This window comes from Protomyctophum bolini (genome assembly GCF_963924005.1).
Source record: "Protomyctophum bolini genome assembly, chromosome: 21".
NCBI classification, from domain to species: Eukaryota; Metazoa; Chordata; class Actinopteri; order Myctophiformes; family Myctophidae; genus Protomyctophum; species Protomyctophum bolini.
This window is the reverse complement of record NC_137882.1, coordinates 26358678-26373478: the sequence shown is the minus strand read 5'-3', so window position 1 is coordinate 26373478 and position 14801 is coordinate 26358678. Positions and strand designations below refer to the sequence as shown.

The 14801-nt window shown below is 42.6% G+C and overlaps 1 protein-coding gene across 2 annotated transcripts in view; it reads right to left on the bottom strand.

The window, feature by feature from the left end:
* Positions 1-14801, bottom strand: part of sugct (succinyl-CoA:glutarate-CoA transferase) — a 104267-nt gene that overhangs the window by 64205 nt on the left and 25261 nt on the right. For both annotated transcript variants that reach the window (XM_080794244.1, XM_080794245.1), the window contains exons 9-10: positions 5818-5913; positions 702-773 (exon numbers count right to left, since the gene is read on the bottom strand). In XM_080794244.1, the coding sequence (XP_080650370.1) occupies positions 702-773; positions 5818-5913 (168 nt within the window). The remainder of the gene's footprint in view (positions 1-701; positions 774-5817; positions 5914-14801) is intronic.

The following is a 14801-nucleotide window of genomic DNA, read 5'->3' as shown; positions in this document are numbered from 1 at the left end:
GTTAAACTCCTGTTTTCATAAATCCACAGATTGTTTTTAGTAATACTGTGCATGATCACATGACACTAGAGGTTCCAGTAATGGGCAGCTTGTGTTACCTCGCCCCAAAATATAATTTTCTAAAGAGATCATCTGTTGCATTTACAGTAAATTCTCTGTTGCATTTACAGTAAATTAACGTTTAAAAAGTCATGTTTTTTTTTTCCCCCGCTCTCACTTGTTATCTTAGCAATTTCGATTTGCTTTTATCCGACCTAATGTGTGTTTAATACTGACTTTTTTAACAAAATGTGTATTTGTAATTGTACAGTATGTGTACTGTAATGTTTATTGTTATGTGGACCCCAGGAAGAGTAGCTGGTTGCTATGGCACCAGCTAATGGGGATCCTTAACAAAAAATCTAATCAATGGAGAATCCACGCCAAAGTATCTGAGCAAATTGCTTAGTGTCTATTTTTGTCCTATACACAAAGATTAAATTCTCATCGACAATGAATGGAGAATTTTACGTCATAGTATGTCTGAGCAAATTGGCTGGGAAAGGCACTGAGAAAGCCAGGTTATTTTTCTTTTTTTCCCTTTGTCTAATATGTTATTTTCCGACTGACGCATGCGCACGTGCGCGCGTGAGTGCCCGTGCGCCAGTGTGTGTGTGTGGGTGCGAGCGTGTGTGTGTGTGTGTGTGTGTGTGCACACGTACCTGACACACTTTGACAAACTGCTTGTCGTTTCCTGCAGCCACAACAATGTAGCCATCTCTGCTTTTAAAACCCTGAGAGAGAGAAAGAGAGAGAGTTTCTCAATGAAACACCAATACATCAATTTACTTGGAATGTAAGCTAAAAGCCACATGTGACGAGAACAATAAGCATTATGACACACACACACACACAGACACACAGACACACACACACAGACACACAGACACACACACACACACACACACACACACACACACACACACACACAATCTGGTTTACTAACCCCACAGTCACACAGAGTTGCATGGCTTTGATCCTCGCTAACAGACCCTGGGGCTTGTGGGTAGAGTAGTCCCCAGAGGCAGAACTACAAGGAAAGTTAACAAGCCCCAAAACCCCAGAATTGTGTGCGCGCGTGTGTGTGTGTGTGTGTGTGTGTGTGTGTGTACTTCCTATTACTATACTTATGAGGGCCACATCATGTCCCCTCACTAGTATAGTGGAATGTTAGAAATGGACATCATGACAAAAAAACAAAAACAAGCCGAATTAGACATTCAGATGTACTTTTGGGTTAGGGTTCAAAATACGAACATGAATTGTAAAAATAAAAAAATAAATTAAATAACCTTCCTAAAATGCCGATGCCCTGCAAGTATAGTAACACAAACGTCCGTCCGTGTGTGTGAGTGCGTGCGTGCGGCGTGCATGCGTCCGTCCGTCCATGTGTGTGAGTGCGTGCGTGCGTGATGTGCATGCGCGCCTGGGATCTGAGTTCAATCCCAGTGTGAACGGGAAACAACCTCCCGTTGGTTTTTAGACAACAGGGACAACGTCGTGTCATGGACAGCAAAAAAAAGACAGGGTCAAACAAACCGCTGTCCCCTCCACGACACCGCGTCTATCTATCAACGCAACGGGGCCCCTGAGCCTGAGGGCCACCCCCATGGGCCCCTGAGCAAAAAACCATGAGACCCCAAAGACCAAGCAACAAGACAATACAGAATGTCTTCCCCGTGTGTGCAAACGAGCATGCAGCTTTGAACTCATTGCCTGCGGTACTACAACTAGAGACGGGCGGTAACGTGTTCTATAAGGAGGACATTAACAGAGGTTAATGTAATTGGTACTGTAATTTTGTTGTAAAATATTATTAGTATATATATATATATATATATATATATATATATATATATATATTCCTTTTCTGTACTTGATTGCTTACTTTTGAACCCATTTAGGCCCGACGTCAACATTTTAAAAATGTTTTTTCTGAAATACTTAATATTTCATGTCAAGGACCCCAAATAATATCTGTAATTGGCCACCGACCCCTCATCTGAAAACATGTTTTATCCAGGAACCTCTCAGAAGCAAACATTTGAATTAAAAACGTATATCCAAAGATTTATGCCACATTTTCACGATTTTTTAAGAACTGTAGATCTGCTATTTTTCAATAGCTAAAGTATAACATAATGCTTAAAACACCAAAAGGGGTTCCCGTCCAAAATGGGTTAAAGGATCCCTCGCTAATAAGACAAATATACCATAACACATTACACAATCAATATTTGATTTCTTTCACTCAATAGGGACTGCTCCTATCGCAGGTTGATGATATATGTCCATGTGTGGTCCAGCCCTATATGGAATGCATATGCTAATAAAAACAACTTAATACTTCCTATAAGGATAATATGAGCATCATACCAATATTTAAATACTTTTTAATAGCACGTGCATTCCATACATTCCTTGCGGCTGGACCACACATATGACATATGACATCATCAACTTGCGACAGAAGCAGTTCCTATATTGAGTGAAAGATTCTCTATTTATTTTTAGTTACAGAGGGCAAGTATAGTGTTTTAAGGCATATTTGTCTTGCCAGGGATCCCCCCTGTGGGATTAAACAAGTGAAAACGTTTACAATATGTCCATTAACATTATCCAAATTATTATTATTATTATTATTATTATTATTATTATTATTATTTTACATTTTGGGAAAATTGCCAATTTTTATCTTTAGGTGCGCACTTTTCCAGCACCCTTTGAAATACCACCCGTGAAATACCACCAAATCTGTAATCCTTTTTGATTCCGTCTTGTCATATGGGCCACGTGAAAAATAATCATGCCACATCTCTCTTTTCAACTTGTGACAGCTCGCTGATGCTGACAGTCAGACACACATGGGTTCTCCATGCAAAATAAACAGGGACAGTAGATCGGGCCACGGTATAGAGCGTCACAGTCCCACCCCCTTTCATGACGACGCCAGGCCCAGGAAATGATTCCCAATGCATTTTTCCCATAGACATTTCAAAAGATATTTATTTAAAGATGGTTACGCCGCGGACAAAGTCAACTCGAGTCGTGACAACAAACACAATATTTTGGACCAAACAAATAATTACAAAGAAGAAAAACAAAAACAAAAAAGGGTTGTAACCTGCCGTTTTTCTTCTTTCTAATTATTTGTTCGGTCCAAAAATTATTATTTGTTCGGTTTGTTGTCATGATTTGTCACGACAAGAGTTGGCTTTGTCCACGGCGTAAACGTCTTTAAATAAATACTTTTTGAAATGTCTATGAGGAAAATGAACGGAGAATCATTTCCTGGGCCCTGGTAGGGAGCGGGACTGCGACACTCTATTGATTTTTTCTGTTGTTCTATGACTGCATAATATGCAGTCATGGACTATGACTATAGATTGTGTTACTGTCATGTGTTTTGTATTGTGATGTATTTTCAACATATTGTTCTGTTCAACGTAAGAGGACCTCAACAGAAATAAGACTTTCTTTCCGATATCCTCGAATTGCTATTTTGACCTTGGGATACATCACTGAGGATACGTCCCAGGTGCATCCATGCAGTGTTTTTTAGTTATAGTTATTCTATTTATAGTGACTCATAGGGAGAGACAACCAGGTATATAGTCTGGTGACCACCGGAGAGACGGGTGACAGCCGGAATGTAGACGGCACCCGGGTGAGCAGTATGGGTTAGTGCCCCAGCCCAAAAGCCTGGTGCTGGGAGTCTGGTGCAACGCACAGGTCCTGGGCCTGGTGAGAGCAGGAGTGGACCTGGTGAGACGTAGGAGGGGCCCGGACAGGAGTCACCCCACAGAGCCTAGTCCTTCCACATACGTACAAACAAACGAATGAACAAACTTTTCTTTATCTCCGCAAGAATGCTGCAGCGAGGGATTATTATGTTTTGGCCCCTGTGAGTCTGCCTGTCCGTCTGTGAACAAGCAAATCTCTGGCCAGCGTGACACTCCCACTATCTGGGCAATGCATGTTACAATGTTACATACTGTACAGTAAAAATGGCCATGCGTGGTCACATCCCTAGGAGACGTGAGGGCCAACTTGGGGGAAGGTTGAAGAGCGGGCCGCGTGCATCATTTTGATGTCTGTGTGCGAGCGTGCGGGCATTCTGGACGGTTTGAAGATGTCTTTGAGCGGAGCGTGCGGCCCAGACACAGTTTAAAGGAAGGGAGTCGCAGTAGTGGTGGGAGTCTGGAGATGACTAATGCATCGTCTATATACGCTCTGCCGTGCGGCGGTGTCGCGCATGGCTGAACACAGCCGATCTACAAGGCCCCGGCGCGCTGCGTCCGCGATGCACGGGCGGGCTTGGAGATCGTGCAGGCCGCACCGCGCGCCACACCGCCGCGCGCCGAAGCACACGTGCAGCTTGAGGCTTGGATAAGACGCTGGGAACGGTTCCAAGATGAAACAATTATGCTCCATTCAGTCTAACGGTTTAATTGGTCTGATAAGGACATGGGACGTTAGCTGATTACTCTGCGGTGTGTGCGTATGCATCTGTGTGTGTGTGTGTGTGTGTGTGTGTGTGCGCACTGTGTATGTGCGCACGCGTGTGTATGTGTGTCTGTGTGTGGGTGTGCCCACGCGTGTGTGTGTGTGTGTGTGTGTGTGTGTGTGTGCGTGCATGTGCGCGATGGGAACAGTTCCTCAGGGAAGGATTCACCACAGACAAACTCCTTAAAACATCTCTTGTCTCATTTCCTCTCCTCCCCTGTAATCCCCTTCTCTCGTCTCGTGCACTTCCCCCGATGTGCGCTTTCTCGTATCTCTTTTCCTCTTTCCTATTATTCATCGATTGAATGCTTTATTAGGTACAGTCAGAGAGGCTATACACAACATTACCCAGGGGGCTCGTTTCCATTGTGGTCCTCAGTAATCAATTCATCAGTAATGCGTAGAATGCATACAATGCAATACAATATAGCGCCGAAGTCCCGGCGTCACTTTCTCGTCCCCTGATTCTCAAAATCGTCTCATATATAAGAATTGTGGTACAAAAATAAACAAACTGTCGCTGCGATATTGTCGGGGAGGTGTCACTGTATCGTTTACGAGTCAGTCACTTATTGAGTGGTGCAACCACTCCCTTACGGAGCTATGTGTGTGGGTGGCTGGCTGGGTGCGTCTGAGCACGAAAACAGCATGGTTGTTTTTCACCACCTGTGCGCAACCTAACACACACACAAAAACACACGCACATATTAACTGTATATATGATGATTTTGGGTGTCCCAGTACAGTGACAGTACAGTAGAGAGTACAGTAGAGGGACCCCCACACGATAACTCTGTCATTTCTCAACCGTTTCGGACGCGGGGCGGCTCGCCGGAACCGGGCCGGCCTGGGTGCTGGAACCCCCCCCCCCCCCAACACACACACACACACACGGAGTTGCACCACTCACTTCACACGGGTGTGATTTATTTGATAGTCTGTTTCTAGCGAAAATAACTAATTCAGCAGCAGTAACATTGGCATTTTCTCAGTCAGTTGATTCTTTATATCCAATATGAGTGAAACCCGCCAGGATGGTTTGTTTATTTTTCAAACGCAGTTCTTATATGAGGCGATCTAAGATCCCCCTGCCTATGGGGATTACAATGCAAATAAAAAGTACATGAACCTGTGGAATTAGCGCTCTCTAGCGATATTGACGTCAGACCAAAGGGGCGAGGTGGCGTGCACGCATCCGCCTCTCTCTCACCTGGGAGGGTAGTCTCTCTCTCTCTCTCTCTCTCTCTCTCTCTCTCTCTTTCTCTCTCTCACCTGGTAGGGTACGATGCTTTGGTGAGCCGTTCCCCAGCGTCTGGCCTCCTTCCCTGCATTCAGGTAGTTGGCTGCGATGTGGGTGAGACAGGCTACCTGAGACAGACAGACAGACAGACAGACAGACAGACAGACAGACAGACAGACAGAGATTTCATTGCAATTGTTTTAATGACACAGAAAGGGGTAATAAGGCGAAATGTGGTGGGATGGATCTGATCCCAGACGTGGTCACGCAGTTTGAGTCGATATACAACTCACACATGGCTTGGGTTGGGTAACATAAGTTACATAATACAGCCAGGGGGCCAGAACCGGCTTGTGGACCATCTCAACCTGGCCTGTGACGTCCTTGTAGGAAAACTAAATTACCCCCCCCCCCCCCCCCTTTGGTGTTTTAACTAAGCATTATGTCATACTTTAGCAAATGAAAAATAGCAGATCTACAAGCTCATAGAAGTGGCGCGCTATGAGCTTGAAGCCAGGTCTGCTATTTTTGAAAAATCGTGAAAATGCGGCACAAATCTTTGAATATAGATTCTTTCAGAATACTTTTTTTTTCTTTTTCGACGTCAGGTCTAAATGGGTTAATAAAATCCTTTAGCCTGATGAAGGCCTACTACAAGGTCAAGATGTTGCCCTTGAAATACATACATTTGTTTGGTAGCTATAACTCAGTTGGCAAACATTCCACTTCAATTCAATTGTATTCATTGCCAGATGACAACAACTTGCCTCAGGACACTTTGCATGTACAGTAAAGAGCAGAGACCTGGCAACAAAAAACTCCCCCTTTCAAGGAAAGGAGAGGAGTAACTCAAGTGTTTCAAAAGAATAATAGTTGATGAAAGTACAAGTTTCCTCTGAAACCCAGTGGAGTAGAACTATAAATAAACGGTCATATTCAAGTAATGCACCTAGACTTAAATAAATGCAGTATATGTATGTACCAGTACCACTGGTTACATCTTGAACAGATGCTTGACATTTATTACCAAAGTCCTGAGTTGAAGTTTGTGTCCACATCATTCCATGTAGTCCATTTGAAAAGCTCATTTTAATTTATAACTTCACATATTTATAAAACGTGCCGGGTGTAGACATTCATAACTCCGATATATTCGTGGAGTTCATATTTCTCCTCTGTGCGGACAGTGTGTCCTCGTCCAAGCTGTCATAAAACACACCGTAACAGAAACAGCTGTCAAACATATCAAATGCACCCTGGGTGTTTCACATACCTCACAGATAGTATCGCACAGCCAGACTACTATATTCCACAATGCCCCAAAGCTATATAGAGTCTGGAACTACACCACCTGAATGTTATATAGTCTGGAACTACACCTCCTTAATGTTATATAGAGTCTGGAACTACACCTCCTTAATGTTATAGAATCTGGAACTACACCACCTGAATGTTATATAGTCTGGAACTACACCACCTGAATGTTATATAGTCTGGAACTACACCACCTGAATGTTATATAGTCTGGAACTACACCACCTGAATGTTATATAGTCTGGAACTACACCACCTGAATGTTATATAGTCTGGAACTACACCACCTGAATGTTATATAGTCTGGAACTACACCACCTGAATGTTATATAGTCTGGAACTACACCACCTGAATGTTATATAGTCTGGAACTACACCACCTGAATGTTATATAGTCTGGAACTACACCTCCTGAATCCATATAGTATACCTCTGCTGTCGGGACCTCATAACTCCAAAAAGTTCATTTTTCAGGAAATGAAAAATATAAATTTTCAGGAAATTAAGAAAACCTTATATTTTTAAAACAAAGCAATACTGCATCAACAAAGTTTCTGTTGTAACTTTATATGTTGTCAATTACTTCCATGAGAAGGGGAGAGGTGGTGGAGTTAGTTGCTTTAGTAGACATTTTGAGGGTCCAATGGAGTTAAGAGGTTTTGTCCAAAGCACTTTTTACTACTTTCCATTGGTTAAATATTTTCGAAACAACCCACAGATGTAAATGGTGTTCAATAGCACTGATTTATGCCAACAAAAAAAATCAAAAACCTCAACCTTTTGTTTTATTTGCTGGGAATTGTAAACCCTTGCAAGGGAGTGAGAAAGTTGCTAGAGAGCTGCGGAAGGGACACAGGGTGTCAGTGAGAGACTGGACCAGGGCTAAGGACTCCCACAGGGTGTCAGTGAGAGACTGGACCAGGGCTAGGGACTCCCACAGGGTGTCAGTGAGAGACTGGACCAGGGCAAGGGACTCCCACAGGGTGTCAGTGAGAGACTGGACCAGGGCTATAAGGACTCCCACAGGGTGTCAGTGAGAGACTGGACCAGGGCTAAGGACTCCCACAGGGTGTCAGTGAGAGACTGGACCAGGGCTAAGGACTCCCACAGGGTGTCAGTGAGAGACTGGACCAGGGCTATAAGGACTCCCACAGGGTGTCAGTGAGAGACTGGACCAGGGCTACGGACTCCCACAGGGTGTCAGTGAGAGACTGGACCAGGGCTAAGGACTCCCACAGGGTGTCAGTGAGAGACTGGACCAGGGCTAAGGACTCCCACAGGGTGTCAGTGAGAGACTGGACCAGGGCTAAGGACTCCCACAGGGTGTCAGTGAGAGACTGGACCAGGGCTAAGGACTCCCACAGGGTGTCAGTGAGAGACTGGACCAGGGCTAAGGACTCCCACAGGGTGTCAGTGAGAGACTGGACCAGGGCTAAGGACTCCCACAGGGTGTCAGTGAGAGACTGGACCAGGGCTAAGGACTCCCACAGGGTGTCAGTGAGAGACTGGACCAGGGCTAAGGACTCCCACAGGGCGTCGCGCTGCAAGCGTAAAATCTGCCATTACGACGGCACCAAGGCCCACAAAAATGCATTATTGTCGACTAAAATTACATTTTATTCAAAAGACTATGACTCTTAGAAGACCACATGAATCTTTCACTTCAGTCCTTCGGGTGCGCTGCAGTGGCACCTGCACAAATTGTGGTTGCTATGCTTGCATGCATGGCAATGGTTTGTCTTGTGTGTGTGACGTTAGACCATACCTAGATGTTCAGCCTATATAAAGAGCTAAGATATTAGGAATCTACAATTTACACGTGACCAAGAATGACGAAGGAAGTTATGTGCATGTCCAGAAAGTTAGAAAAACATAAAAGATCGGACTGAACAGGAGATAGAGATAAGAGGCGGAGAGGAGAGATAATTGAGGAACGAGAGATCATATAAGACCAACTCTTACAGCTTGTCTTCTGTTCTTTAGTGGTCAGAAGCCTTTCTTGTCTCAAATCCTCAAACATCAAAACGTAAAGAGCAACCACTGCAACATCTACTGTCAAATGATGAATGGACATCAAATGATGAATGTACAAACCACCCATATCTCTGTGACCAGACAAGAGGATGCAGACGAACAACGACCTCATCAACAGCCTACCAAGACTTTAACTTGCACAGGGGGAGCAAAGACACATTGGCTGACCAACACAGCAAAGAAGATGCACATCTGTAAACAGTGTGACAAGAGTTTCAGTCAGTTAAATAACTTGAAGATACACCGACATGTCCACACAGGAGAAAAACCTTACCACTGTAAACAGTGTGACAAGAGTTTCAAACAGTTAAATGACTTGAAGATACACCAACATATCCACACAGGAGAAAAACCTTACCACTGTAAACAGTGTGACAAGAGTTTCAGTCAGTTAAACCACTTGAAGAAACACCAACGTATCCACACAGGAGAACAGCCTTACCACTGTAAAAAGTGTGACAAGAGTTTCAGTCATTTATATAACTTGAAGATACACCAACGTATCCACACAGGAGAAAAACCTTACCACTGTAAACAGTGTGACAAGAGTTTCAGGCATTTAAATGGTTTTAAGATACACCAACGTATCCACACAGGAGAAAAGCCATACTACTGTAAACAGTGTGACAAGAGTTTCAGTCAGTTAAATAACTTGAAGATACACCAACGTATCCACAAAGGAGAAAAACCTTACCACTGTAAACAGTGTGACAAGACTTTCAGTGAGATGGGTATTTTGAGGAATCATCTGCGTATCCACACGGGTGAAAAAACATATCTCTGTAAACAGTGTGACAAGAGTTTCAGTCGGTCAAATAACTTGAAGATACACCAGCGTATCCACACAGGAGAAAAACCTTACCACTGTAAACAGTGTGACAAGAGTTTCAGTCAGTTAAGTAACTTGAAGATACACCAACGTATCCACACAGGAGAAAAACCTTACCACTGTAAACAGTGTGACAAGAGTTTCAGTGAGATACGTAGTCTGAGGAATCATCTGCGTATCCACACTGGGGAAAAATGTATCTCTGTAAACTGTGTGACAAGAGTTTCAATCGGATAGGTGAACTGAAGTCATATCAGCGTATCCACACTGGAGAAAAACCTTACTACTGTAAAAAGTGTGACAAGAGTTTCAGTCGGTCATATATCTTGACGATACACCAGCGTGCCCACACTAGAGAAAAACCTTACCGTAAGCAGTGTATCAAGAGTTTCAGTGAGTTAGCTAGACTGAAGCAACATCTGTGTTTTTACACACTAAAATCCACACTGGTGAAAAAACTTATCTCTGTAAAGAGTGTTACGAGAGTTGCAATGGGCCGGGTGATATGAAGTCACATCAGCGTATCCATACTGGAGAAAAACCTTACCACTGTAAACTGTGTGACAAAAGAGTTTCAGACGATTACGATGATAGTGTGATGTCACTATATCACTGTTTTTCCATTGGCACTTTGACAGTCAACGTTTCAGCCTCCAGGAAGAAACCCAAAATACAAAGGGAAGACATCATTGCACATAACCACCACACCAAGGAGTCTAATTAACTACTGTCAGTCTGTCACCTCGTAAACACATGAAAAAATACAAAGATCACGGCACTCCATCTTTAACCCAAGGTTCAGAAGGGTATTGTCTATTATTTGTCTTGGGTCTCGACACAGCCTAAAAAATGTCAATATGTATGTACGTGCAGTAGGGCTGAAGTGGTTAATGTATGTTTTGTAATTATACATTATAAGAAGAAACCAAAGCCTTCAAATAAATGTAGTGGAGTACAATATTTGGATCTGAGATATATCATCATATTGATGACATAGCAAATCCATCGCGAATCCCCATACAAAGGTATGGGGATTTGCGATGCCATCAACATTTGTTTGTTGTTGAAGTTTGTTTTGTTTGTTTGTTTGTTTTTTTGTTTTTTTTTGGGGGGGGGGGGAAGGTTGACTGCTGAGGACCTCCCGTTCTGCTCACTCCCCCACCCCCACCCCCACTCCCATCTCCACCCACTCGTCTATACTCGTCCTTCATTAGTTAGTTAAACTGTCATTTACAATGCAGTTGAACATTCAGAATGAGGGTTACACAATTACAGTTTGACTGAAAAGGTTTGGGCTGAAGCCGAAGCTTATTATGCCCACCTTATTCATGATTCAAATAATAAAAGGGAAAAAAAATAACAGAAAAAAACAAAAACAAGAACAATAGCAATGGGAAAACTGATTCTCTATAGTGCTGTGCTACTTATATATCAATGATAAACAGAAAATACATATTTGGCTTATTTGCCTTGTACTAGTTACGCCCACATACATTTAGCTTTTTTAAATCGTGCTTAAATATTTGAAGTGGTTGCTTCAAATAGTGTATATTTTTATTATTGTTTACTTTTACTGCATATGTGTTTGTATAATGGTTACTTCAAATAATTTATATTATGTATATATTATTTATATTTATATCATTTTGTAATATTTACTGCCTATGCATACTGTATATATTAAAGTGATTTTATATATTTGTCAATTATCATAGCTTTATATGATCGTTTAAATGTTCTTATGGAGTTACTTTATTTTAGTTCTGTATTGAGTTCGTTCCACAGATTCACCCCAATGGCAGATAGACATCTCTCTTTTGTGTTAGTCCTTGAGATTTAGATTTTTTTTTTAATATTCCAGTTCCTCTGGGTTCGTATCTACTCTCCAGAGGCAGGATTCTGTATACACGCACGCACACACGCACGTACACGCACACGCACACACACATGCACACAGATGCACACAGGCGCACAAACACACGCGCACAGGCGTGCGTCACGCTGCAACGTGTTGTAACTTGTAGATCGGCTATTTTCAGCAAGCGTAAAATCTGCCATTACGACGGCACCAAGGCCCGCAAAAATGCATTATTGTCGACAAAAAACAACTGTAGATTTAGTCGACTGAAATTACATTTTATTCAAAAGAATATGACTATGACTCTTAGAAGACCATATGTGACCAGATTTGACTGAGAGACTGCCATCGCGCAAATTCCAGAGGAGAAAAACGTTTTAGTTTTTTTCCAAAAATGAGTTTATAGCACAGGCAGACTCTTCACATACTAGAGCATGTCTGAAAAAACATACTAGAGCATGTCAGAGCTGAAATAGACATGTAAATATGAATTAAATGCCCAAACATGTAGCTAGGTGCAGAGTTGGGTGTAACGAGTAACGGAAAATCTCGTTACTGTAACGACACTACTTTGGTCGGTAGCGAGTAATATAACGACACTACTCCTCCAAAATTGATAATCACACTACAGTTACTGGTCGCTTTAGCGCTGCCGTTACTCGCTACTTGCGTCATGTGGCTGCTTTCAGCAGTGTTGCTTTGGAGAATAATGCACACAACGGAGATGAGTTGAACATGAACACTAATGGTGCGCTGGCAACGCAGTACGCAGTACGGACTAGAACATGTCAAACCGGTGTCAGATCATCAGCAGCACAGCATTTTTCGTTACTGTCGTGGACTCGTAGGGTGGCCAGACGTCCGGTTTTAGACCCACCTGTCCTCCTCCCAACTCAACTTCTGGCCGGACACATCATTGTCTGTTTTTTTTGTGATATAGCCTACAGTGCTTGTGTCATAACTGTCATTTACGTCGTCTCGGTATTAAAATCTCCGGAGCACTTTTCCGCTGCACAGCAAGCTCCCAGTCTCCCACTGTCACAGAGACAGAGCAGGCGTTGGGGTGTTGCCATGTCCGCTTATTACAAGCGACTTTGGGCTTGTTTTATGATAGCCCAGTCAGGCTTCTTTTGGGCTTGTTTTCATAGACATGGCTGCTTGTTTCTCTTCTAAAACCTGGCAACACTGCCAATGGGAGGGCCTGTTTGTTTGTTGTAGAACGTGTGCTCTCACAATCACTAGTTAGTTAATGCAGAGATAAATAAACCAAATATGCCGAAATGAAAAACTACATTTAATGAGCAATGGAGCAGGGGACTCCACATCATAAAGAAAGGGACCCTAAAGCACTGTGAACATAATTATAGGCTACTGATTTATCTCTGTCTCATTATTTTATTTGAATATATATTGTTGGGAAAGTTAATATTTGCCTAGAACCACGTGGTACAGTGGTTTTCAACAATTTTCATATAAAGGTCCAGTATGTATTCTGCATTTTAGCCATGGACCACCATTTGATGAGATTTGGCCTCACAGACCCCAAACTAAATATTATGTTGTTGTGTGGCAGTTCAGTGCAAATTATTTGACAATGCATCTCAGGCGATTTTATGGAGTAACGCAAAAGTAATGTAACGAGTAATGTAACTAGTTACTTTCTCCAGGGAGTAATAAAGTAATGTAAGGCATTACTTTTTTCAAAAGTAATATGTAATATGTAGTGCCTTACTTTTATGAGTAACGGACCCCAACTCTGGCTAGGTGTAATGTTAGAGACCACAGAAGTGAACTTTCCAAGCCTGTTTTCTCAACTCGCTGTTTTCTGCAAGCCATTACTCTATAAGCCATATCTCCAAAAGCAATATGTCAATTTGAAGCTATGATTCCCTGCTTTCACATGACATGAAAAAACAAAAATTCAAAAAAATCCAATGGCAGTCCCTCAGTCAAATTTAGTCACATATGAATCTTTAACTTCAGTCCTTCGGGTGCGCTGCAGTGGCACCTGCACAAATTGTGGTTGCTATGCTTGCATGCATGGCAATGGTTTGTCTTGTGTGTGTGTGTGACGTTAGACCATACCTAGATGTTCAGCCTATATAAAGAGTAAAGATGCTATTATGAATCTACAGTTTACACGTGACCAAGAATGAGGAAGGAAGAGTGCATATCCAGAAAGAGTTAGAAAAACGTAAAGATCGGACTGAACAGGAGATAGAGATAAGAGGCGGAGAGGAGAGATAATTGAGGAACGAGAGATCATATAAGGCCAACTCTTACAGCTTGTCTTCTGTTCTTTAGTGGTCAGAAGCCTTTCTTGTCTCAAATCCTCAAACATCAAAACGTAAAGAGCAACCACTGCAACATCTACTGTCAAATGATGAATGGACATCAAATGATGAATGTACAAACCACCCCTATCTCTGTGACCAGACAAGAGGATGCAGACGAACAAAGATCTCATCAACAGCCTACCAAGACTCTAACTTGCACAGGGGGGGTAAAGACACTTTGGCTGACCAACACAGCAAAGAAGATCCACATCTGTAAACAGTGTGACAAGAGTTTCAGTCAGTTAAGTAACTTGAAGATACACCAACGTATCCACACAGGAGAAAAACCTTACCACTGTAAACAGTGTGACAAGAGTTTCAGTCAGTTAAATAACTTTAAGATACACCAACGTATCCACACAGGAGAAAAGCCTTACCACTGCAAACAGTGTGACAAGAGTTTCAGTGAGTTAAGTAGCTTGAAGATACACCAACGTATCCACACAGGAGAAAAACCTTACCACTGTAAACAGTGTGACAAGAGTTTCTGTCAGTTAAATACCTTGAAGATACACCAACGTATCCACACAGGAGAAAAACCTTACCACTGTAAACTGTGTGACAAGAGTTTCAGTGAGATGGGTACTCTAAGGAATAATCTGCGTATCCACACTGGGGAAAAACCTTACCACTGTAAACAGTGCG